General features: G+C 49.5%; 1 protein-coding gene across 4 annotated transcripts in view; it reads left to right on the plus strand.

The window, feature by feature from the left end:
* Window positions 1–25,293, plus strand: part of LOC105486499 (ribonucleotide reductase regulatory subunit M2) — a 36,285-nt gene that overhangs the window by 1,671 nt on the left and 9,321 nt on the right. For 2 of the 4 annotated variants that reach the window (XR_003019103.2, XR_003019104.2), the window contains exons 1-11: window positions 250–459; window positions 544–618; window positions 947–1,090; window positions 1,300–1,416; window positions 2,290–2,423; window positions 4,168–4,262; window positions 4,380–4,513; window positions 6,129–6,233; window positions 6,321–6,434; window positions 19,357–19,456; window positions 19,759–19,879. Coding sequence is in view for 2 of the 4 variants with exons in the window: in XM_011749395.2 (XP_011747697.1) it covers window positions 361–459; window positions 544–618; window positions 947–1,090; window positions 1,300–1,416; window positions 2,290–2,423; window positions 4,168–4,262; window positions 4,380–4,513; window positions 6,129–6,233; window positions 6,321–6,434; window positions 6,514–6,666 (1,170 nt within the window). In the remaining 2 variants the exon portion in view is untranslated. Of the gene's footprint in view, window positions 1–249; window positions 460–543; window positions 619–946; window positions 1,091–1,299; window positions 1,417–2,289; window positions 2,424–4,167; window positions 4,263–4,379; window positions 4,514–6,128; window positions 6,234–6,320; window positions 6,435–6,513; window positions 12,703–19,356; window positions 19,457–19,758; window positions 19,880–25,293 lie in introns of those variants that run through there. The other 2 variants (XM_011749395.2, XM_071076222.1) reach the window with 2 other exon arrangements.

A 25,293-nucleotide genomic window follows, 5' to 3' on the forward strand; every position in this document is an offset into this window, starting at 1 on the left:
CCTGTGGAGGCCCGGGCGGCGGTGCCCCCGACCCAGCCAGCGGACTGAGCGGGGGGAACCGGGAGGTCCCGGGGGGCGTCCACGGGGGTGTCCCCGGTGGTCCCCGGAAGGCGCCGGCGGAGGCTCCCGCGCTGCGCTTGAAAATCGCGCGCTGTCCCGCGGCCAGCCTGGGTGGGGTCAAGGTGCAGCCAATGGAAGGGTCGGGGGCACGGCACAGCCAATGGGAAGGGCCGGGGCGCCAAAGCGAATGGGAAGGGCCGGCACGGGAGATTTAAAGGCTGCTGGACCGAGGGGTCGCCCGTGCTTCGCGTCCCAGCCATCCTGTTCTGGCCTGTCGCTGTACTTCGCTGCGCCGCCACTATGCTCTCCGTCCGCATCCCGCTCGCGCCCATCACGAACCCGCAGCAGCTGCAGCTCTCGCCGCTGAAGGGGCTAAGCCTGGTCGACAAAGAGAACACGGTGAGCGCGCGGGGAGGGTGCTGCGGACCCGGGAGGGAGGCAGGGAAGCGAAGCCGCCCCCCACTCACACACGTCTCCCTGCAGCCGCCAGCCCTGAGCGGGGCCCGCGTCCTGGCCAGCAAGACCGCGAGGAGGATCTTCCAGGAGCCTGCGGAGCCGGTGAGTGACGGGCGTGGGGCAGAGGGGCCAGGGGCGGCCTTGGGCGTCTTGGCGCCAAAACCGCATTGTCTCCTCAGCTGTTCACACTCCCGCGCCGGTTCCTTTCCCGCCTAGGCGGCCCCTCCCCAGGGCGACCTCCCGTGCCCCTCGGCCCATTTCCCGGTTTGGGCGTGCGCTCCTCTGCTGCGACCCACGGAGTGCGACGGGACAGCCACGTTTTCACATCGGGTCCCATGAAATTGCCGCCCATGGAACGGACTTGGTGAGAAAAACATTAGTTTCATATGGTTCGCCCCGTACTTGAATGTTTTATTTTCTTCCCCAACAGAAAACTAAAGCAGCTGCCCCCGGCGTGGAGGATGAACCGCTGCTGAGAGAAAACCCCCGCCGCTTTGTCATCTTCCCCATCGAGTACCATGATATCTGGCAGATGTATAAGAAGGCGGAGGCTTCCTTCTGGACTGCCGAGGAGGTAATCGGAGGACCCCGAAGACCCCTGCAGGGGGGACCGTGACACCTCAGACATAAATGCACTTGGAGGTTCCCGTTGGCAAGGGGGGCTAACTGTGGGGCATAGTTAGTTAGTGGTGCCAGCACACTTAAAGTTTCAGAGAGCTCGGTGTGAGTCCTGCAAGCTTCGCTGTCTTCCTTTTATGCTAAAATTGTGACTCCGAACCTCAGGTGGACCTGTCCAAGGACATTCAGCACTGGGAATCCCTGAAGCCCGAGGAGAGATATTTTATATCCCATGTTCTGGCTTTCTTTGCAGCAAGTGATGGCATAGTAAATGAAAACTTGGTGAGTTTCTCAAATATCTTTCGTTCATTTGACATGGACGATCTGAGGTCGAACTAGTTCGCTCTCCTTGTCTTGTACGTTTTTCCATTTTTCCATGCTGAGTGTCTCTGTGTCTGTAAGCTGGGTTTTATATTACATGGCATTTCCTGTTTTGTAACACTTTGCAGTTCTTTCTTATGGTATTTTCCTGACTCTAGAGAAGCTGAGACAATATTAAGTGGTAGCAATAGGAGGACTCCTTGTGGCCACCATATTTGCTCCCTCCTTTTTTTTTTTTTTTTTTTTTTGAGACAGTCTCACTCTGGCCCAGGCTGGAGTGCAGTGGTGCGATCTTGGCTCGCTGCAACCTCTGCCTCCTGGGTTCAAGCAATTCTCCTCCCTCAGCCTCATGAGTAGCTGGGATTACAGACCTGCGCCACCTGCCGGCTAATTTCTGTATTTTTAGTAGAGACAGGGTTTCACCATGTTGGCCAGGCTGGTCTCGAACTGATGACCTCAGGTGATCTGCCCACCTTGGCCTCCCAAAGTGCTGGGATTACAGGCGTGAGCCACCACGCCTGGCTCTGCTCCCTCCTTTTTGGGGCTTTGCTGTTTTAATCATAATTTGGTTGTATCTCTTATTGGGAATGGATCTTTCTTGATAAATCAGGAAATCATTGAGTGCTCACAGAAATCTTATTTTATATGTATCTATTTCCTGATCTGTAGGTTGAGTATATGATATAAAATATCACAGAACTGTGACGAATTGGATGAAATATATATAGAAATAAACCTTATAATGGTACAAAGAGTGCGATGCTACCAGTATCTGTTGAGCGTTGCTGCTGTTAGTTTTTTCTCAAGCTTAACTTTGATGTGTTTTGCCACTAGGTGGAGCGATTTAGCCAAGAAGTTCAGATTACAGAAGCCCGCTGTTTCTATGGCTTCCAAATTGCCATGGAAAACATACATTCTGAAATGTATAGTCTTCTTATTGACACTTACATAAAAGATCCCAAAGAAAGGTGAGTATTCAAGTGGTATGCCAAGATTTTTAGGACTCATTAATTGTTGATTTATTACAAATTTTTACTTCATGTAGGGATAAAAATGACTCCAGAATGACTAAGCAGTCAGTCATAGACATTCCCAGCACCTGTGGTCATGTCTGCTCTTAGCAAGGGGCCTAAATTCACTTTATTATTCACTTAGAGTTGTGAAGGTATTCCGCTTTTAGAGTTGGATGTCTACCAATCTAAAGCCTTCTTTTGAAAAAATTCCTAGATGTTGGGTAAGACAAACTAAAACCTATGTCTGACCATGTTTGCTTGTTTGGTAAATATGTTGAAAGGCTAGAATGTGGGGCTGCGGTGGGATGAAGGACAGGGCGGACTTGTCTCCTAAGGAAGCTGCAGTATGGTACAGGCAAATAAGACTTAGCAGGAGTTACACAAGGCAGTGGCAGCAGTGAACCCTGAGACTGATTTAGGTATGCAGCAGTTTGGCTGAATAAAGGTAGCTTAAGGTTTGTTTTGTTTTGGAGATTGGAGGTGGGAGATTAGAAATGGGCTGTTGGAGTAGTCTAGATACAAAGGTCAGCTTTAGGGACTGGAACCCTATGTGGAGTGGAAGTGGTGAAGCTGCAACCTAAAGTAGCTATTGTAGACTTTGAAGTACATGAAGAGGAAAAGTGGTAACTTGAAAGGACTGAGGAAACTGATTGTGGGTGAAGAGATTTGAACATGTTTATAGGTGGAAATTGAGAAAAGAGGACAAAGATTAGGGATATGATTGGGGCAAATGACCAAAAGGGGAATGGTTGGGATCAAGATGGTCTGCTGGGGAAGCCTCAAAAGCAAGGGAGAGGCAGACCCAGGTCTCAAACAGGACAGTGAGATGGAAGAATGAAAGGCAGCTGGGTGTGGTAGTGTGAGCTGGTAGGCCCAGCTACTTGGCAGGTTGAGACAGAAGGATGGCTTGAGCCCAGGAGTTTGGTTTTACCATGAGCTGTGATCATCTTACTGCACTCTAGCCTGGGCGACAGAGTGAGACCCTCATCTCTTTTAAAAAAAAAAAATAATGAAAGTTGCCCAATGTCTGTTGACCTTGGCTTCAGATTCAGAACACAAGGTCATCTGGGTAGGAACAGGCTGGGAAATCAGTAGCCTCTCACGGTGGGCACCAGAATAAAGGGAGTTAGAGGAGGGTGGTAAGGGAGACCCAGTTAACTGTAGTACCCATGGATTTGCTTTCCCAACCTGGGATCGACTGTAGCACAGAGTTCTAGTAGGAAGCATTCTTAGTTTATTGGTTTAATTATTTTATGATATAGATGGTGGCAACTGGGGCCAAATAATGCCCCCAATGATAGTCTGATAATAGCATAGCAGTTAGGATTTTATGGTTCTTCAAATTCAAATTCTATGATTCTTCAAATTGAACAATGATCTGGACTTGAAATCATTTTAAAGGCAACAAATATCCCTGCTGTATTGGACTATGTTTTACAGTTTGTAGACCCTGAAGTTCAATATGAACTACAGAATACCCAAACTTGTATTAATGTAAATCAAATGTTGAGGTTTTTAAAAACACTGGAGGGAAGAACTGACCAGTAAAAATATAACATTTCGGTGTGAGTTCTTGCTTTAGGAAGAGGATTGGCAAATACTTGAATTTGGCCTTTGTCCCAGAGCTCTTATCTAGCAGTTGGTAATCAGGGGTCTTTACTGTAATGCTTCAATTGCTGATGCTGTATGTGCCTACTAGGGAATTTCTCTTCAATGCCATTGAAACGATGCCTTGTGTCAAGAAGAAGGCAGATTGGGCCTTGCGCTGGATTGGGGACAAAGAGGCTACCTATGGTAAGGAGACCTTTGCCGCTACTTAAACCTGAACTTCATTTTCCAAGTAATGATATTGGATTGTTGGCCCTTGAATACCAACTCACGAGAATCATTTTGGTGTTAACTCTTAAATAGGTGAACGTGTCGTAGCCTTTGCTGCAGTGGAAGGCATCTTCTTTTCCGGTTCTTTTGCATCGATATTCTGGCTCAAGAAACGAGGACTGATGCCTGGCCTCACATTTTCCAATGAACTTATCAGCAGAGATGAGGTGAGTCTAAATCAAATAATAGGGTGACCTAAACCCCAAACACAACTCGGGCATGCTCTTGTGTTCACTGATGGGGACCTGGGGTACTAGACGGCATATATCCACATTTAATGTGTGAGTTCAACCATACACATACTTGACAAAAGAAGGAAATACTTTAATTTACTGAAACTATTTTACTTGGCATTCTCAATATATTGTAATACATTAGTACATATATATTGCCCCATAGGCTTTGAATGCATAAAACTACAAGTTCTTTGTTTTTTGAGGGGATGGAATCTTGCTCTGTCGCTCCAGGCTGGAGTGCAATGGCGTGATCTCGGCTCACTGCAACCTCTGCCTCCCAGGTTCAAGTGATTATCCCGCCTCAGCCTCCCATGTAGCTGGGATTGTAGGCGCCCGCCACCACACCCGGCTAGTTTTTGTAGTTTTGTAGAGACGGAGTTTCACCATGTTTGCCAGGCTCGGGTTGAACTGACCTCAGATGATCCGCCCGCCTCGGCCTCCCAGAGCGCTGGGGTTACAGGCATGAGCCACCATGCCCAGCCAAAACTACAAGTTATTGATGGGATTGGGATTTTAAGGGATGTTTTATTATTTTTGCCTGGTATTATATGTAATCCCCTTTTCCATAAAAATGTTCATAGTAAAGCCAGGCGTGGTGGCTTATGCCTGTAATCCCAGCACTTTGGGCGGCTGAGGCAGGTGGATCACGAGGTCAGGAGATGGAGACCATCCTGGCTAACCCTGTCTCTACTAAAAATACAAAAAATTAGCCGGGTGTGGTGGCATGTGCTTGTAGTCCCAGCTACTTGGGAGGCTAAGGTAGGAGAATCGCCTGAACCTGGGAGACGGAGGTTGCAGTGAGCCGAGATTGCACCACTGCACTCCAGCCTGGGTGACAGAACGAGACTCTGTCCCCCCAAAAAAATGTTCATAGTAGCCATTATGTTTTTTCTGTTTGATCTAGAAATTGCCCTTCAACTTCAATGTTAATAAGCATCTTGGTGAAATGAGTACACATTTTGGTCTAGTGTATGTCTTTGATTAAGTCACATTTGAAAAGCCAGGAGCATGAACTCCATCTTACTTGGAGCCCAGTAGGCAGATCAAACTTGGTTACCTTGTAGGAGGACCTTCCTTATCGGATTAGGAGGTAAGCTGTGAAGCTTGGTGTTTAATGCACTCACTTGCAAACTTGATTTGCTTGAAATTGCATACAAATTTCCTGAGCATCTAAAAACTAGCCTTATTACTGAGTTTTACCTTTCCTGCTGAAGTAGTGGCAAAATTAGCACTCATGGCTGTAGAAAGAACACTTTGAGTGAAGCTGTGACTCCTCCTTTGCCACCACACAGCAGAGCAAGAAATAGACCTTGCCTGTCTTCATCTAGGTGGCAGCTTTGATGCCCTTGAATGGGACTGAGCTTGCATTGGTGACATGAGCAGAGAAGTCTGTAGTTGAAGTCATCTTCCCTTTGAGAGTTCAAGTCCTCTCAATATGGCTGAGCATGTTGGATAAGGAGAATGCAGAAAAGGATAAAGTAATTTCATATTCCATGTTAGTGACAGAAGTCTTCTGGCTTTAGTGATCTTGAACTTTTTTTTCTAGGGTTTACACTGTGATTTTGCTTGCCTGATGTTCAAACACCTGGTACACAAACCATCAGAGGAGAGAGTAAGAGAAATAATTATCAATGCTGTTCGGATAGAACAGGTAAGTGGGTGATGAAATGGGTTACTCAGGCTTGCTAGAAAATGCCTGAGCTTTAGTTGTATTCAGAAGCTATATTTTGGTTCCTAGGAGTTCCTCACTGAGGCCTTGCCTGTCAAGCTAATTGGGATGAATTGCACTCTAATGAAGCAATACATTGAGTTTGTGGCAGACAGACTTATGCTGGAACTGGGTTTTAGCAAGGTAAAGTATTGTTTACATAGCCTTCTGCTTGTTTTGAAACTGGTGTTCTGTATTTATATCTTGATGTGAACCTTTTCAGGTTTTCAGAGTAGAGAACCCATTTGACTTTATGGAGAATATTTCACTGGAAGGAAAGACTAACTTCTTTGAGAAGAGAGTAGGCGAGTATCAGAGGATGGGAGTGATGTCAAGTCCAACAGAGAATTCTTTTACCTTGGATGCTGACTTCTAAATGAACTGAAGATATGCCCTTATTTTGCTGATTTTTTTTTCCATGTCATAAAGAAAATCAGCTGAAGTGTTACCAACTAGCCATACCGTGAATTGTCCATAATGTTCATTAACAGCATCTTTAAAACTGTGTAGCTACCTCACAACCAGTCCTGTTTATTTATAGTGCTGGTAGTATCACCTTTTGCCAGCAGGCCTGGCTGGCTGTGACTTACCATAGCAGTGACAATGGCAGTCTTGGCTTTAAAGTGAGGGGTGACCCTTTAGTGAGCTTGGCACAGCAGGATTAAACAGTCTTTTAACCAGCACAGCCAATTGAAAGATGCAGCTTCACTGCTTCAACGCACATTTTAATGTTTACTTAAATATAAAACTGGCACTTTACAAACAAATAAACATTGTTTGTACTCACAAGGTAATAATAGCTTGATTTATTTGGTTTCTACACCAAATACAAAGCATTCTGACCACTAATGGGAGCCAATTCACAGTTCACTAAGTGACTAAAGTAAGTTAAACTTGTGTAGACTAAGCATGTAATTTCTAAGTTTTATTTTAATGGATTGAAATACTCGTTAACCAACTTTAAAGTCAGTCCCGTGTATAGCTAGATATTAGTCTGTTGGTGCCAGATAGAAGACAGGTTGTGTTTTTATCCTGTGGCTTGGGTAGTGTCCTGGGATTCTCTGCGCCATCTGAGTAGTGTTGTGGGTTAAAGGAATCTCTCAGGACAAGGAGCTTCTTAAGTTAAATCATTAGAAATTTAGGCATGATCTGGGCCTTCATATGTGTAAGAAGGCATTTCATCTTATTTCTCACTGTATTTTCCTCAACTTCTAGTTGATAAAAAATTCTTGAAGAGTTTTCATATGTGGGATCTAAGGTAGTACTGTAAAATTTCAAGTCATCCTTAAACAAAGTGACCCACCTAAGATCTTGCCCCTGTTAAGTGGTGAAATCAACTAGAGGTGGTTCCTACAAGTTGTTGTTTATTCTAGTTTTGTTTGTAAGTAGGTTGTGTGAGTTAATTCATTTATATTTACTATGTCTTTTTTTTTTTTTTTTTTGAGACGGAGTCTCGCTCTGTTGCCCAGGCTAGAGTGCAGTAGTGCGATTTCGGCTCACTGCAACCTCCGCCTCCTGGGCTCAAGCAATTCTCCTGTCTCAGTCTCCTGAGTAGCTGAAACTGCAGGTATGTGCCACCACACCTGGCTAATTTTTGTATTTTTAGTAGAGACGGAGTTTCACTATATTGGTCAGGCTGGTCTTGAACTCCTGACCTCAGGTGATCCGCCCACCTGGGCCTCCCAAAGTGCTGGGATTACAGGCATGATAAACAAATATTCTTAATAGGGCTACTTTGAATTAATTTGCCTTTATGTTTGGGAGAAGAAAGCTGAGACATTGCAAGAAAGATGATGAGAGATAAATGTTGATCTTTTGGCCCCATTTGTTCATTGTATTCGCTATTTGAACATTGTCCTGTTCTATTGTTTGTTTTCTTCTTCATTTATTGTATAGTCAATTTTTAAATCTCTGTAATATGATACATTTTCCTATCTTAAGTTATTGTTACCTAAAGTTAATCCAGATTACATTGTCCTTATACTTGTACAACATTAAAATGAAAGGCTTTGCTTTGCATTGTGAGGTTCAGGCGGAAGTTGGAATCAGGTTTTAGGGTTCTGTGTCTCATTAGCTGAATAATGTGAGGATTAACTTCTGCCAACTCAGACCATTTCCTAATCAGTTGAAAGGGAAACAAGTATTTCAATCTCAAAATTGAATAATGCACAAGTGTTAAGTGATTAAAATAAAACTGTTCTTATGTCAGTTTCTTGATTGGTAAAATTTGCATTTTAATTCAGGAAGAGAAATATTTTTTGGCCAGGCATGGCTGTAATCCCAGCACTTTGGGAGACTGAGGCAGGTGGATCACCTGAGGTCAGGAGTTCGAGATCAGCCTGGCCAACATGGTGAAACCCCATCTCTACTAAAACTACAAAAATTAGCCGGGCATGGTGGCACGTGCCTGTAATCCCAGCTACTTGGGAGGCTGAGGCAAGAGAATCGCTTGAACCCGGGAGACAGAGGTTGCAGTGAGCTGAGATTGTACCACTGCACTTCAGCCTGGGCAACAGAGTGAGACTGTCTTAAAAAAAAAAAAAAAAAAGTATTTTTTATAAAGGCTAACGAATTCATTTGCTTTCCACTGGTTCTGGGCAAGACTTGCCTTGTGCCTATTCTGGCATAAGGTGTATAGGAGACAGGTACACCCGAAAGGTGGTGCCCAAAAATATTAACTACCATACTGCATGTGGGGTTTGTGAAGTCGGGGCTGAGTTAACTTCTCAACTGTGGGGGAGCCACTCCTGGGCCTCTTTTCCCATTTGCAAAACAGGTGGGGCTAGAGGTCTTCCCAGCTGGAGTTTTTGCTTTGCTGTCCCTCATCTGACCTGGCCTGTGTGGACTCCAGCACAGGTTTAGATTGGTCCCTCTGTCTATAAAGGCCCTTTCCTGACTCGGAATCCCACCCACTTTGATAAAGCCTTTTAGAATTAATGACACCCATCCATCCCCAAACGAACCAATTATTATTCCTTGTACCTCATGCCACTGCCATTCAGTGAGAAGAGAGCAGTTCTCTTGTCAGGTGCCGTTTTCCACCTGCATTTTAATTCAGGAAGGTGGGGCACTGAGCCAGATGGGAGGCCCCTCCCTCTGCAGCTTGGGTTTACTCTTAGAGAGGAAAACTGATAGATGAGTAGATCTGAAGTGTTGGGCAGTGATGGGGCAGCAGAGAATTCTAAGGTGGGTGGGAGTGATTGGGAGAGGCCTCATGGGGGAGATGATGTTTCCTTGGTGGAGGAGACTGGGACTAGTGTTTGAGGTGCTGCTTCCAATTCCTGTGTTCTCATGAAGATTCCTTCCCGTGCTGCTCGTAAGAGAAAGTTGTCTTTGAGGGCACAGGTTTTTATCTGTCTCTATATTTCTAAGCATAAGGCCTCCAAGGATCAGGTATTTAAGTGACTGGTACATGGGGAAATAAACTAATTGGAACTGAAGTATTTTGGGGTGGATGGTATCTTGGGTAAAAGTGTGTTCTCTGTCCCAGAGGAACCTAGTAGAGAGCTTTGCCTTTACATCTAAAAGCGTTCAGTGAAGGTCATTTGATTTGTAATGTCAGGTTGGCACCAGGCCTATTGTAGAAGTTCAGGGCAGCCAGGCTTCAAGATGACCAGCTACTGGGACAGCCTCCCTGTGGGTGGCCTACAGTCCTGTTCTGCTCCCTCCCGCCCCATGCCAGCTGCCATGCTCTATAGAACGTGTCTCCCATGCTGCCCAAGGAGGGCCTGCAGAGAGTTGAGTGGGCAGGCTGCTGAGTCAATTGCCCTGGGTACTCATTAGATGCATCCTCCCTGGCCTCACCCCCAGACCTACTGAATCAGTCTGGGGGTAAACCAGGGACCCTGTAATCTTAATGGGAGATCTCAGACATTTGAGATCGGGTGGGATAGACTCCTAACATAAAGTTCAAACCAGTGGACTTCAGTCCTGGGTGTGAATTATAATCACCTGGGGCTTTTAAAAGCTACTAAAGTCTGGATCTCACTTGTGGAAAAGGCAGCCCTGCTGAGCTTTAGCATTATCTAGATGTGTTTTCTGGTGTGTTCTAGACATGCTGCGTAAGAGTTACACTTCATTGCGTGTGCACATTCAGGGCCCTGCCCAGCTGCAGTGGCCAGGCCTGGCTGCTAAGAGCAGACCTGCAAAAACAAACCTCCCTTCACCTGGTACTGCTGTGGCCTCTGACCTGAGGATTTTGTCCTGCAAAGGAGGAACCAGATGGGTGTTCTTAACTGTCACCTGGCCAGGGAGCTAACTGGCTGTGTTTTGAGGATCAGTGGCCCTGCCAGTGTTGGTCTGGAGATCCTGATAATGGTTTAACTTCTCTTAGCAAGACAGGCACAGGCCCAGCCCCTCATCCGTGAGTGGCTGCAACTGGACTGCGTGGCCTGGCCTCTTCCAACAGTCCCTGAGTGTAGAGGGGCTACCCTCCTGGTGTCTGTCTGGACACAGAAGGGAACACATCAGTGGTGTCTCCCTGCCATTCCCTGGAGGGAATATGTCACATCAGGATTTTTTTTTTTTTTTTTTTAAATCATGAGAATAGCTAAACCCATTGCTGCTTAAGGTTCAATAGTCATGTTCAACTTAGCCTTGGCTCTAGAGACGAGTGGCTCCAGCAAGATGGTGGACTAAGGAACCAAACTCCTGCTTCAAACACCTGCCCATGATAAATAGCACAGTAAAAAGTTAAATAGGTGGGCCAGGCATGGTGGCTCACGCCTGTAATCCTAGCACTTTGGGAGGCTGAGTCGGGCGGATCACCTGAGGTCAGGAGTTTGAGACCAGCCTGGCCAACATGGTGAAATCCCATCTCTACTAAAAATAGAAAAATTAGCCAGGCGTGGTAGCGTGTGCCTGTAATCCCGTCTACTCCAGAGGTTGAGGCAGGAGAATCGCTTGAACCTGGGAAGCGGAGGTTGTGGTGAGCTGAGATTGCATTCCAGCCTGGGTGACAAGAGTGAAATTCCGTCTCAAAAAAAAAAAACTAAAACGGTAAATAGGTAATCACCTCCTGGGAAAGGAGAATGACCTCTTTTGGGAACAAAGAAAGTGAACATGGAGGCCCCGGAGCTTGTAGCAACCTTCAGAGTGGTTGTTAGTCCCTTAGAGAAATTAAACAGGCAGGGGCTGACATGCAATTGGATTTGGAGGGAGAAGTTGATCTAAACCAGGGGAGGAGTTGGGACCAAAACCTTGTCATAAAGCTAGGCGCCCCAGTGTCACAGGAACTAGACAAAAACCCCATTGGCACAGTGGGGAGGATGAAAGTTTTAATCCTTCTGGATTCTTAAAAATAAAAACCTTCACACAAATTTGTGGTCTAGGAACTACTCGAAGATAAATTAATCCCCAGTATTGATCCCTAGCCTGGTCGCACAGGATTCTCACAGGTCGGGTTCACAATCCTAAATTAGGAACTCAGATAACACAACAGATAAAAGAAAAAAAAAAAACGGTATGGTGAAGAAATAGATTTTTGGATTCAGGTAGAATGGGATACAGCATAACTACTAGAGTTCAGGCTCTTAGAGCTCTTTCAACACAGCTTAGTAAGATTAGACATAGCTGAAGAGTGGACTTGTGAGTTGGAAGGGATGTATCTAAGGGAATTATTCTAAAGTAGATGGAAGAAAGCATGGAGATAGTGGACACGCAGTGTTTGAGGAGGTAATGACTGGTGACTTTCCAGAATGGACTCATCCTTGGGCTCAGGAAGTCCACTAGGAATCACACATGAGAAGCAAAGACACATTCATTCCTAGGCTCATTTGAATGAAGCTGCAGAACATGAACAGAAAGAACAACCATTAAACGAAGGTTTCAACAGAAGCCAAAAGATTATGAAATCATATCTTCAATGCTGAGGGAATCATTGGATGAAATTATTATTCAGAAAGAAGTAAGATACATTCTCATGCCAAGGTTTTACCATTCACATCCCCAAAACAAAATAATTCCTAAGGAATTGAGCCAAAAGAAAGGATGGTGATGAGCAGAGAAATTGGTTGGTCCACAGTGAATTGATAGAATCACAAGGAAGCTGGGTATCATGGTCCCTGCCCGTGATCCCAGCTACTCACAAGGCTGAGGTGGGAGCATCACTTGAGTCCAGCCTGAGCAACAGTGAGACCAAACTCAAATGGAACTAGAATAATGGACACTGCAGAGGGATAACGAATACTAAGGTCTTTGTACTATTAGGCTTTGGAGATAAAAGTTTAAAGGTGACCACTGGAGGCATTCCAAAGTGGGGGCCCTGGTCAGGGAGTGGCATGCATGCGGGTGTGGGATGTGTTGCAGGGGGGTTAAAGCTTGATGGGTTTAGTAGAAGGCGGAAAGGGTTGGGGGTGCAGCAGAGAACAAGTCGATGGAAAGCACAAAATAAAATGGTAGGAATAAAAGCACAGTAGATGTAAATAAACTAAGTTAAAACTCTTCAGACTCAAATTCTAGCCATAAACAATTGCCAAACTAAACACTTAAGAGTAAACAATTACTATAGGAAAAAGACTTTAAAGCAAAAAGCCCCTTAGAGATAGAAGTTACTGGCTTAAAGAATTGTTCCTCTGGGAACACACGATGGTAATAACTGCACCAAGCACCATGGTCTCTGCAGTGTTTGGGTGTGACCTCAGCCCTGCCTCCCCAGGGACTGATGAGTCCTGGGCTCAGGCTCAGAGTGATGAAGCGGGGTATTGTCTTGGTGCTGCCATATTCTCTTTAGTCATGTGTTTTTTATTCATTGTCCTCTGGCCCTACACACGGTCCCTGGGTTTGCTTTTATGCCAATTGCCGAGAATCTTCATGGCTCTACTGGCAATTGCTTGAGAGCTCACATTCCTACCAGATGTGAGAAGATGTTCCATCTTCCTGTGTCCAGACAGTACCACCAAAGTGCAGGGCTGGGCCAAGCCTGGATGGGGTAGGGTGTGGTCAAATGACTGCTCACAAGTGGATGGTTTGGATTATGCAACGTGGCCCACTGGCATCTCAGCAAAGGGCAGAGGGGTTGAGGCCCAGATGATACCAGGTGAAAAGACAAGACAGGTTTGCAGCACATGCTGCGATGGAGATGCTGGGGCCTCCTAGTCTGGGGCAGGCTGAGCCTTCCTGGGTGTGGGTGGGCCTCCGCCATGTAGGGTGCTGTCCTTCCAAGCTTTGGCAAGATGGAATCTTTGTCGGGTGTGGATGTGGCCTTGAAAAGGCACGCTCTTGCCTAGAGGCCACTGCTTGACCCCCTGTTGCCCTTTATCAGAGGTGTGGGTAGCTGGGTGTGGTGGCTAGTGCCTGTAATGTCAACACTGGGAGGCCAAGGCGGGAATCCCTTGCTTGAGGCCAGGATTTCAAGACCAGCCTAGGCAACATAAGGAGACCCTATCTCTATAGAGAAATTTTAAAAAATTAGCCATGTGGGCCAGGCATGGTGGCTCACGCCTATAATCCTAGCACTTTGGGAGACGGGCGGATCACGAGGTCAGGAGATCGAGACCATCCTGGTTAACACGGTGAAACTGCGTCTGCTAAAAATACAAAAAAATTAGTCAGGCGTGGTGGCGGGCGTCTGTAGTCCCAGCTACTCGGGAGGCTGAGGCAGGAGAATGGCGTGAACCCAGAAGGCAGAGCTTGCAGTGAGCCGAGATTGCACCACTGCACTCCAGAATGGGCAACAGAGCGAGACTCCATCTCAAAAAAAAAAAAAATTTAGCCATGTGTGGTGACATGCATCTGTAAGTCCCAGCTACTTAAGAGGCTGAGGCAGGAGGATCACTGGAACCCAGGAGGCAGAGGCTGCAGTGAGCCATGCTTGCACCACTGCACTCTAGCCTGGGCAACAGAGCAAGACCCACTCTGAAAAACAAATTCCCTGGCCATAGCCCCTGGGATTCTAGTCTCCGTACAACCAGAACCCCATGAGCCACACTTTAAGGCTTTTACTCTGGGGGTGGGGGGTATAGAAGAGAGGCCAGGGGTTTGGGGCTGCTGAACCCATGAGGGTAGACCTGAAGCCTCATGACATTCATTTTCTGAGTCTAGCAAATCCTGAAGTCCACATCCCAGATATTTCACAGAAGTCAGTCAATACATTCCTGATAGGATAATGTTGGTTTTCCTGCCACATGCAGTCAGTTCCACCCCAACAGAATTCAGTTGATCTGCACAGCCACCATGGGGCAGAGATGACCGCCCCCATTTTACAGATATGGCTGGGAGGCTCAGGGAGGCCATGTGCCTCACAGAGGACTGGCCTGCACAAAAACCAGTGGTTGACCCGAACTCGAACCTGTCTATATTCGTCCCCTCACTGCATGTGCCCCTCTTGATGGGAGAGCAGGCACCTGCCAGCCCCATGCTGGTCTGCCCAAGGAATGGCTCCTGAAACCACCAGCTGGCCAGTGAGCCACGTGGAAGGGTTTGGTCATGCCTACCCTCATCCTGCCCTTCCTCCCTGGTCATTGCACTGGTAGTGGGGGAGGGTGAGCTCTGCTTTGCCCCTTGTCACCGTGGCTGTGGGGATCCTGTCCAGATGGGACTAGGGGCTGTCTTACTGTCTGTGCATCACGAGTGAGGGCCACTTTCAGTTTGCTTCTACCTGGGTCGCTCTGGGTGCCATGCTAGAAAGGTAGCTTATGGCCACAAAGGCAAGTCCAGGGACAGGTACTCATGCCCAAATGGAGCTCCATGCTTAGGAATGGGGTAAGTGGGAAGCAGTAGCTTCCCTTGGAGGTGGAAAACAGGGAGGTCTCAGTTTCCAGAAAGCCCTGGGGCAGCAGCTGCCTGGGTGAGGTTTTCCCTGAGCCCGAGTCTTCCCTCTCCTCTACTTCAGGGGGTCCAGCCTCTCCTCCAGAAGGGCTGCCAGGACGAGATGGGATTTGCTTTAGAAGGCTGGGAATAGGTCCTGCAGCTGCTCTGGCCTTCCCCTGGACTGATGTAGGTCCCAGTGGTACTGAAGGGCACTTCCAGGTCCTGTTAGTGCAGGGGCCATTGCAGCAAAGGGCTGACTTTAGGAACCATCACCTCCCTCTTTGTTTTGTTTTGTTTTTGAGATGGAGTCTCGCTGCTACGCCCAGGTTGGAGTGCAGTGACGTGATCTCAGCTCACTGCAACCTCTGCCTCCCGGGTTCAAGTGATTCTCATGCCTCAGCCTCCTGAGCAGCTGGGATTACAGACTCCTGCCACCACACCCGGCTAATTTTTTTTTTTTTTTTTTTTGAGATGGAGTTTCGCCTTTGTTGCCCAGGCTGGAGTGCAATGGCACAATCTCAGCTCTCCGCATCCTCTGCCTCCCAGGTTCAAGCGATTCTCCTGCCTTAGCCTCCTGAGTAGCTGGGATGACAGGCATGTGCCACCACGCCTGGTTAATTTTGTATTTTTAGTAGAGACAGGGTTTCACCATGTTGGCTGGGCTGGTCTCGAACTCCTGACCTCAAGTGATCTGTCCATATCGGCCTCCCAAAATGTTGGGATTACAGGCCACTCCACCTGTCACCTCCCTTTTGAAAAATTGACTGCCCTTGGAGCCAGTCTCACTGCTATGAAACAGTTGGGGACGTTACATCACTGCTCCCAGCCTCAGTTTCCACATCGTGAACTAGGATTTGTAATCCAGGTTCAACAGGCTTGTGAGATTTTAGATGAGTGAAGCACCTGGCATGCTTTCATAAGCAACTTTTTCACATACCATTCGGTTTGTCCATCTAAACAGTATGGCTCTTGGCCAGGTGTGGTGGCTCACGCCTGTAATCCCAACACTTTGGGAGGCCAAGGTGGGCGGATCGTTTGAGGTCAGGAATTTGAGACCAACCTGGCCAATATGGTGAAACCCTGTCTCTACTAAGAATACGAAAATTAGCCGGACGTGGTGGTGGGCACCTGTAATCCCAGCTACTTGGGAGACTGAGGCAGGAGAATTGCCTGAACCCGGGAGGCGGCAGTTGTAATGAGTAGAGATTGTGCCATTGCACTCCAGCCTGGGTGACAGAGTGAGACTCTGATTCAAAAAAAATAAAGGGTATGGTTCAGGGGTCTGTATATTCACAGGTATGGGCAGTCATCACCACAGTTGAACATCTTGCCCACCCCAAAAAGAGAGCTTGTGTCCTTTAGTCACTCCCTGTCTCCCGTCTACTGCCTCAGCCCTGGGCAGCCACTGAGCCACTTTCTCTGGGTTTGATCTGGCACTTCTAAAGTAGAAGTTATTATTGGCAAAGGCACTGGCTCTTATTTCTAAGAGATCATTTAGAATGCCAGGGGCAGCAGAGGATGGGTCTGCCTCGCAGAGAGGTTTGATTTACATTTCAAAAGGATCTTTTCTGGCATTTTAGGCCACTTGGCATTAAAAAGAGATTTGTGGGGCATTGTCTGGAAGGGGACTTTTGCCACTGTGAGCTGGTGACAAGCTGACTAGAAGTGGGGGTGTCAAAGGCTGGGATCACTACCTTGGTGGGGGCACATGAGGGGATAGTTAGTGAATTTGGAGTCTGTTCTTCCCCCATCTGTCTTGGTGACCCTTCCCCTCCATCAGGAAAATGAGGTGCTGAGCCATCTCTGTGGTCTCAGCCTTCGGTTTTTTTTTTTTTTTTTGAGACGGAGTCTCGCGCTGTCACCCAGGCTGGAGTGCAGTGGCCGGATCTCAGCTCACTGCAAGCTCCGCCTCCCGGGTTCACGCCATTCTCCTGCCTCAGCCTCCCGAGTAGCTGGGACTACAGGCGTCCGCCACCTCGCCCGGCTAGTTTTTTGTATTTTTTTTTTTAGTAGAGACGGGGTTTCACCATGTTAACCAGGATGGTCTTGATCTCCTGACCTCGTGATCCGCCCGTCTCGGCCTCCCAAAGTGCTGGGATTACAGGCTTGAGCCACCGCGCCCGGCCAGCCTTCGGTTTTGCTCTGTTCAGGGAGTTTCAGAGAGCTGGAGTGTCCCAGGCCCCTTGGGAATTGGAAGCAAGTCCTAGAACTTTCTGGAACACAGAGAGTGGTCTGTTGGGCCTTCCTTTGCTTCCTCAGCTTCCACCCTCTTCCTTCACTCCTTTCTAGGACTTTCCTTCCTCCACCCCTGAATCCTCCAATGTTAATGGAGCAGGGGTCAGGAAACAGCCTGTGGGTGGGATCTGGTTCGCTGCCTGGTTTTGTACATACCAGGAGCTAGGAATGTGTTTTAAAAATCAAAAGAATGGCCAGGTGCGGTGGCTCAAGCCTGTAATCCCAGCACTTTGGGAAGCTGAGGTGGGCGGATCATGAGGTCAGGAGATCGAGACCGTCCTGGCTAACACGGTGAAACCCTGTCTCTACTAAAAATACAAAAATTAGCTGGGCGTGGTGGTGGGTGCCTGTAGTCCCAGCTACTCAGGAGGCTGAGGCAGGAGAATGGCGTGAACCCAGGAGGTGGAGCTTGCAGTGAGCTGAGACTGCGCCACTGCACTCCAGCCTGGGCGACAGAGCGAGACTCTGTCTCTAAAAAAAAAAAAAAAAAAGAAAAAGAAAAAAAAAATCAAAAGAACATTTCGTGTTGCATGAAGATTCTATGAAATTCAAATTTCAAAGCCCATAAATAGCTTTGTTGGGGCGCAGCCACACTTGTTTGTTTACGTATGGTCTGTGGCTGCCTTCGCCATGGATAAGAGACTAGAATAGCTGCTGCGGTCTGTATTTTCTATCTCTGTCTTTACAGAAAATACTTGAGCTCTGAGTAAGGCCTGACCTTGTTCCTGAGGGCTCTGTAGTGGAGCTGATGGGAAAGTAGTGGATGGCATTGGTGGTGGCTGAGCGAGCGGGGTGCCCTCTCAGAGAGCCGGTTATTAATGGAGTGCTAACCAGTCACTCTAGATGAGAAATACTCAGATCACATTTAAACACAAGGAAAGCTGTTTACAGGAAAACGGTAAAATAGCACAACGTAAAATTATGGTACACTGTGGTTATGCTGTCATAAAAATGTGTACGTATGGATAGAGAAGAAGGTGTCCCACGTGGAGAAATGAACAGGTATCTTAGGGGGCGGGTTGGGAGTAAGAGCAGTTTTTCTTTCTATTCTATTTTTCTGTTTAAATTTTCCTGTAATGTTCTTATAATAAGTGTTGATCACTCGCAGCCACCAGGGGAAGCAGCCACCCAGGCAGAAGGCCGTCCCGGGTCTCAGGCGGGCTTTAGGGAGAGGGACCCCGAGCTCTGGACCAGGGTTAGGAGGAGGTGCCCCGGGCATGTGGAGGCTGGCGGCCCTCGCTCCTGTGAGCTGGTGGCTGGGGCTGCGTCTCGCCCATGTTGCTGTCATGTGCAGGGCCCATGTGAGTTGCGTGTCTGCTCACTATTGTGCTGTAGCCTCTGAAAGTTGCTCAGGAGCTTGGGATTTCGTGGAGAAGTGGGAGTCAGTTGCTTCTGTCCAAAGGGTTCGGCCAGTGGGGGCCATTCTGAGTTCAGAAACCTCTGGTGTGGAACCCAATGGATCCAGCCAGGCCCAGCTCTGCTGTTAACCAGTTGTGTGCTCTGGGACTCTGGTTAAGTCTGCGGGTGGCAAAACTGGCACCTCCCATCCCATCTTCCCTCCATCCCTCCCCCACAGCCCCGTGTCTCACTCTGAGCTTCAGGAAGTTGGTGCCACCTAGCTATGCTCACTGACACACATCTCGTGCTGTGCTAAGATGCTGTCCCCATGTTTAGTGTGCCCTCTCCAGGGAGACTGCCAGTGCTTGTGGGCGTGCATCTTCTGCTTCTGCATCCTCAGTCACTGTCAGCAGAGGCCTGGGCACATGGTGGTGGACAGTGGCTATTATCTGTGGTTGTGCTGGAATGGAGGAGGCCTGGTGTTTGGTCTTGGAGTCAAGAGTGCGTGTGCTTAAGAATTCCAGGATCACACAGAGGAGGGTGTGATTAGGTCTGGGAAGCGGGGAGGCAGGAAGAAGGGCGAGAGACCTCGACCTGTTCTTGGGAAGGAAAGAGCAGGTGAGGGTGGGATTCTGTTCCAAGCACAGGAAACAGCACCAGGAGGTGGTCATGGCCCTGGGGCCAGGGCTGGGAGGCGCTTGCTCCAGCATGCAGTGACTGAGCCCTCCTGTATGCACTGCTGCAGGTGCTGGGAGACCGTGAAGTGCAAAGCAGATGAGTCCAGGCCCTCGGGGAGACAGCATGCCAGTGGGGGAGACGGAGACCAATCACCTACCCAGTGTGCAGTAAGTCAGACGGTGACAAGCTCTGAAGACAAGGAAAGCAGGGAGGAAGGGGTGGGCTGTCCCCTGTGCTCTTTCATGTGGGGAGACGAGAGGAACCAGAGGATGTGGGGATCGACCACATGGTTAGGGGAGGAAAGCGTGTTTCAGGCGGAGGGTGAGCAAGCGCAAAGGCCCTGCGGCAGGCACGTCTGTGACCGGTCAGAGCGGAGTGAGGGGTGGGAGATGGAACCGGGTCAGTGGGGTGGGGTGTGTATATGGCAGGTCTGCAGACCCAGGTGAAGAGTCTGGATTTCATTTTTAAGGGGATGAGAAGCTCGGGAAGGTCTGACCAGCCTTACATCTTGAAAGGGAAACCCCTGCTCCTGCGTGTCAGCTGTTACTCGGGGTTCGCCAGTGGAAGCGAGAGGCAGTCGCAGCTTTCAGGTGAGAAATGATGGCAACTCGCACGGTGGGGGAAGAGGGGCCGCTGTGGAGGTGGTTTGGGGGGCCTGTCACCTGCTGTTCCCCAGCTCAGTGAACAGTGCCCCCACGCACCCCTGCCAGGTCAGAAATCCAGGCACTGCCAGCCTCTGCCGTTCTATGTGTGGTCAGGCGGGGGAGCCTTCGCCCTCCCATGTCCCTCGTCCCATGGCCCAGACAGCACGGTCCTGTGATTCCCCTCCCATTCCAGTCCTCAGCACAGCCATATCCCTCCAGGGCTCAGGCCCCTACCATGGCCAGACCCCCCACCCCACCTTCACCCTCCCCCAGTCCTTTGCACACATAGCATCTGGAATGGGCAGCACCTCAGACGATGTGGCTGTGTTGCATAAGCCTCTCCCCTCACCGCAGCTCTCGGCCCTGCCTGAGCCCAGGTGCCTGTAGGCTCCCCACTCACCTCTGCCTTGAACCTTCCTGAGTCTGAGCTTCCTTTTTTTGTTTGTTTTGAGACAGAGTCTCGCTCTGTCTCCCAGGCTGGAGTGCAGTGGGGTGATCTCGGCTCACTGCAAGCTCCGCCTCCCGGGTTCACACCATTCTCCTGCTTCAGCTTCCCGAGTAGCTGGGACTACAGGTGCCCGCCACCATGCCTGGCTAATTTTTTGTATTTTTAGTAGAGACGGGATTTCACTGTGTTAGCCAGGATGGTCTCGATCTCCTGACCTCGTCGTGATCCACCCACCTTGGCCTCCCAAGGTGCTGGGATTACAGGCGTGAGCCACCGTGCCTGAGCTTCTTAAACACCACATCCTCTAGCCTCCTGCCTTCACACAGACTGTTCCCTGAGCCTAGACTTTGTCCCTGCCCACCTGCTCCTGATCCTTCAGGTCTCAACTTAGAGGTCACTTTCTCTAGGAACCTCCTCAGACCCAGTGAGGCCGGATTAGGGGCCTCCTGGGAGCCCTCATGGCCCCAAGTGTTTACCACTTCTCTTTTTCATACTATCCAAAGTGTACAGAATCGTACACTTTTCTGATGCCTTGTTCCAGCTGTGAGTGCCCTGAGGACAGGGATGGGGTCCATGTCCCCCAGTGTGCTCAGTCAGCACCTGACCGGGCACTCTCAGTGTTGTTGAATGAATGAGCGAGTGAGTGACCTGCCCACAGGGGAAGCTGTTGTGTCTGACACGGTAATAAGCAGGTTGCACTGGGGGAGGCTGGTTGCGATCATGACTGAAGCCCCTGGCCCCCAGAGTGGGGGTCATCAGTGGGGCTCGCTACCTCTGTCCACTGTTTTTTTTAATTTTAATTTTTTTTTATTTGGGGTCTCACTCTGTCACCCAGGCTGGAGGGCAGTGGCGCAATCTCAGCTCACTGCAAACTCCGCCTCCCGGGTTCACGCCATTCTCTTGCCTCAGCCCCCTGAGTAGCTGGGACTACAGGCACCCACCACCACGCCCAGCTAATTTTTTGTATTTTAGTAGAGACGGGGTTTCACCGTGTTAGCCAGGATGGTCTCAATCTCCTGACCTCGTGATCCGCCCACCTCGGCCTCCTAAAGTGTTGGGATTACAGGTGTGAGCCACCACACCCGGCCATTTTTTTTTTTTTGAGACGGAGTCTCGCTCTGTCGCCAGGCGGTGCAGTGGTGCGATCTTGACTCACTGCAACCTCCGCCTCCTGGGTTCAAGCACTTCTCCTGCCTCAGCCTCTCGAGTAGCTGGGACTACAGGCATGCACCACCATGCTCAGCTAATTTTTGTATTTTTAGTAGAGACAGGGTTTCACCATGTTGGCCAGGATGGTCTCGATCTCCTGACCTCGTGATCTGCCCACCTTGGCCTCCCAAAGTGCTGGGATTACAGGCGTGAGCCACCACTCCCGGCCTTTTTTTTTTTTTTTTTTTGAGATGGAGTCTCACTCTGTCGCCAGGCGCCATCTTGACTCACTGCAACCTCCACCTCCTGGGTTCAAACAATTCTCTTGCCGCAGCCTCTCGAGTAGCTGGGACTACACATGTGCACCACCATGCTCAGCTAATGTTTGCATTTTCAGTAGAAAAAGGGTTTCACCATATTGGCCAGGATGGTCTTGATCTCTTGACTTTGTGATCCCCCTGCCTCGGCCTTCCAAAGTGCTGGGATTACAGGCGTGAGTCATCGCGCTTGGCCCTTCTGCCCACTTTCTTCCCCTTCTTCCTCCTCCCCCGTCTCCACCCAGGCTGTCTCTGGAGTGACTGTGGATGCTGACAGAATGCATGTCCGCTTTGCCGTCACTGTTCATGCAGAGTGCCTGTTGGGGATTCTCCTGTAACCCAAAGGAGTGGCGGAAGGATGGAGCTTCAGGCGTTGAGGGCCAGGAAATGAACGCGGAAGACTGAATCCTTAGGGGACCCCAGCTCAGGGCCGGGTCTGGGGCTCTGTTCTGAGGACTGGGAGTGGGAGGAGGCGGCAGCAGGAGCCGGAGTCTGAGGCATCTCCTCACACTCTTCCAGGGTCAGAGACGAGGTCTCAGATCTGCTTGCTAATGCACGATTTATTTCTTTTTCAATTTCCTTTGGAACCTGTGCTGTGCAGATGTTCACATGATGTGGTGGGGAAGTGAGTTTTATAAAACTCTTGGCAGAGTACCATTTGGCATCCCTGTGGTTCTAGAGACTTCTGGGGCCTCAGGGCTGTAGCACCAGCTGCAGACAGCTGTCTGCCTTCTTACAGTGCTCAGCTTTTGGACCCAGCAGCTTTCTCAGTCCCGAACACATGTGTGACCTCACGATTCTGGCCCTTCCACGCCAACAAACTGTTCCGGCGTGTAGGTGGAGTTCCTATTTTTAATAGCCAAGTTGTTGAGAAATTGTAGGGCTTCTACTTCCTTTTGAATGGAAGGGCTCTAGAAATATTTATATCTTTGCTTCTATAGAATCTAGGAGGTCATCTTCACCCAGGGAGGGTCAGCATGTGGAGAGGGTCACTTGGAAGAGGTCCCGCATGTGGAGAGGGTCACCTGGGAGAGGCCCCCGTGTCAGCCTGCACTTGCTGTCAGTACATGGTACGACATTGAGCACCAAGGGGCTTAGCCAGCCCTTCGAGGGAAGTCCCAGCTGCCCACTGGGGGAAGGGCGGGGAGGCATGAAAACAATGAGCCCACCGGCTGGCGGGGGTGACCGTGTTATGCAAAGTGTGCACCATGTAACATGAGCACTGGACCGGGAGCCCCCAAGGCTGCTGGGGAATCAGGGAGACACCAAAGAGGAGGTGGCCCTTTCCTTGAAGGGTGAAGGATCGGTAGGAGTGTGTGGGAGAGTGGAAGCTGTTGGAGGGGAGGGAGGGAGGGAAGGAGGCCTGGAGAGAGGAGGGAGGCTCTTGCATTCTGGGCGGGTATGGGAGCTGCTGGCAGAGTTTGCAGAACCCAGTGGCTCAGTGTGGTTGGAGTTGGCTGTGGACCAGGTGGGTGGGCAGAAAGGGGCCAGGTATGGAGGGGTTTTTTGGTGCCATACTGAGGGGTCTGAAGTCCATCCCGAAAGTTGTAACTGGGGAGTGGCACGGTGGTGGGTTAGAGCCATGTCATTCAAACTTCCTCAGATTCCCGTACATAGAGAGCCAGTGTCCACACTCACAGCCCAGGCTTGTGAGCTGCAGTCGCCCTTGCCATGTGCAGCTCGTTCTGGCGTGTTCTGTTCTGCTTCTATTCCGGCTCATTTGTTCTTCGAACAATGCTGTTTGCAATCCTCCACATTGGCTTCCTGTCTCCCTGAATATTTTTGATCTGCAGTTAGAACAGCACTGGATTGGCAAGAGGGAGACTGAGGCGGGAACCCAGGCAGAGGCTGCTGTGAGTCCAGCTAGGACAAGACGCGGGTGCCAGACAGTGGGCCTGGGGCAGACCCCAGGGACTTCGCAGTGAAGACCCCACCTCAGTGGTCCTGGGCCCCAGGCCTCAAGAGACTTGGGGCAGCTTCCGAAGCAACAAGAGGGGTCCTGTCATCGTGAGGCGTGTTGAGGATGCAGAAGCTGTGGTTTCATAACTCAGTCACTGTGTGGTGTCTGAAAGCCATTTCATTAAATGTCACATGGAATCAAAATAGAAATTACATCTCTGGGACAAAGCCCATTGAGTCAGGAGCCAGGGATTCTGAATTGGAACCAGAATAGCCTCCGAAGCTGGGTCTGTGGATCCAAGGCTGCCCCCACCGCCCTGGGTCTCGCTCACATCTGAACTCCCCAGAGGGGGCAGGTGGTCCTGGAGCCTAGCCTACCTGCCAGGAGTCAGAGGTGGCCTCAGGGGAACCATGACAGCCTTCCTTCTCACACTCATCCTGGGCACCCTGCACCAGCGGAAGCGTTTACATGTACAATCACCCATCCCTAGCCCCTTCTGGGAGGGAAGCATATCTTATGGATGGCGACCTTGAGGCTCAGGGAGGTTAAGGCGCCAGCCTGAGATCACACAGCCAGCGAGAGGCAGAGACAGGGCTCCAACTCCAAACGGTGGCTCCAGAGCCCCCTCTCTTTTCCATGCCCTGGGTTGCCTCTTTCCCCAGTGCACCTTGCTTTTTGGAACCAGATGACCAACGTGGAGAGACATGAACTGATTCAATCAGAGTGTATGGGGAAGGGACTTAGAGATCTGGCATTTTTCAAGCTCCCTGGTAATTCTCACGTGCAGCTAGGGTGGGGCATCTCTGCTCTGGGGAATAGGGGAGGGGTATGAGTGGCCCTGTGTCTGCCCTCTGTCCCCACCTGCCACCTGCTGGTCCATCCATTCAGCTGTTGCATGGACAGGTTGTTTTCTGGGGGCTGCTAGCCCCCTTGCACTGGGCAATGCTGAGTGTCCTCTCTGCCCCTCCCCCCAGTGTGTGCTCCTCCCTCTGCCCCTGCCGCGCAAGTGGGCCATGCTTGGAGGGGCGCAGGAGAGCTGAGATGGGTTGGGGATGGATCAGGCCTTGAGGGGGTGCCTGGTAAGCCCCGGGAAGGGTAGGGAGAGGAGAGGGCAGTGCAGGGACAGCGACCCCCAGCCTTGCCCCCGTTTTGAGCATGGGGAAACTGGAAAGTGTACACAGGTAGGGAGGAAATGCCTGCATGTTCATTTTCTAATCCATTAATTTTCACTTTTTGTGTATTCTTTCTATCTACTTTTTAAAGGTTGGTTTCTTTTCTAACTTCCTGTTTTAGATGTATAATTTAGTTTCTTTATTTATTTTTACTTACTTATTTTTTCGAGATGGAGTCTTGCTCTGTCGACAGGCTGGAGTGCAGTGGCGTGATCTTGGCTCACTGCAACCTCTGCCTCCTGGGTTCAAGCGATTCTCCTGCCTCAACCTCCTGAGTAACTGGGACTACAGATGTGTACCACCACGCCCAGCTAATTTTTGTATTTTTTGTAGACACGAGGTTTCACTATGTTGTCCAGGATGGTCTTGATCTC

The sequence above is a fragment of the Macaca nemestrina genome, chromosome 13 (assembly GCF_043159975.1).
Source record: "Macaca nemestrina isolate mMacNem1 chromosome 13, mMacNem.hap1, whole genome shotgun sequence".
NCBI lineage: Eukaryota > Metazoa > Chordata > Mammalia > Primates > Cercopithecidae > Macaca > Macaca nemestrina.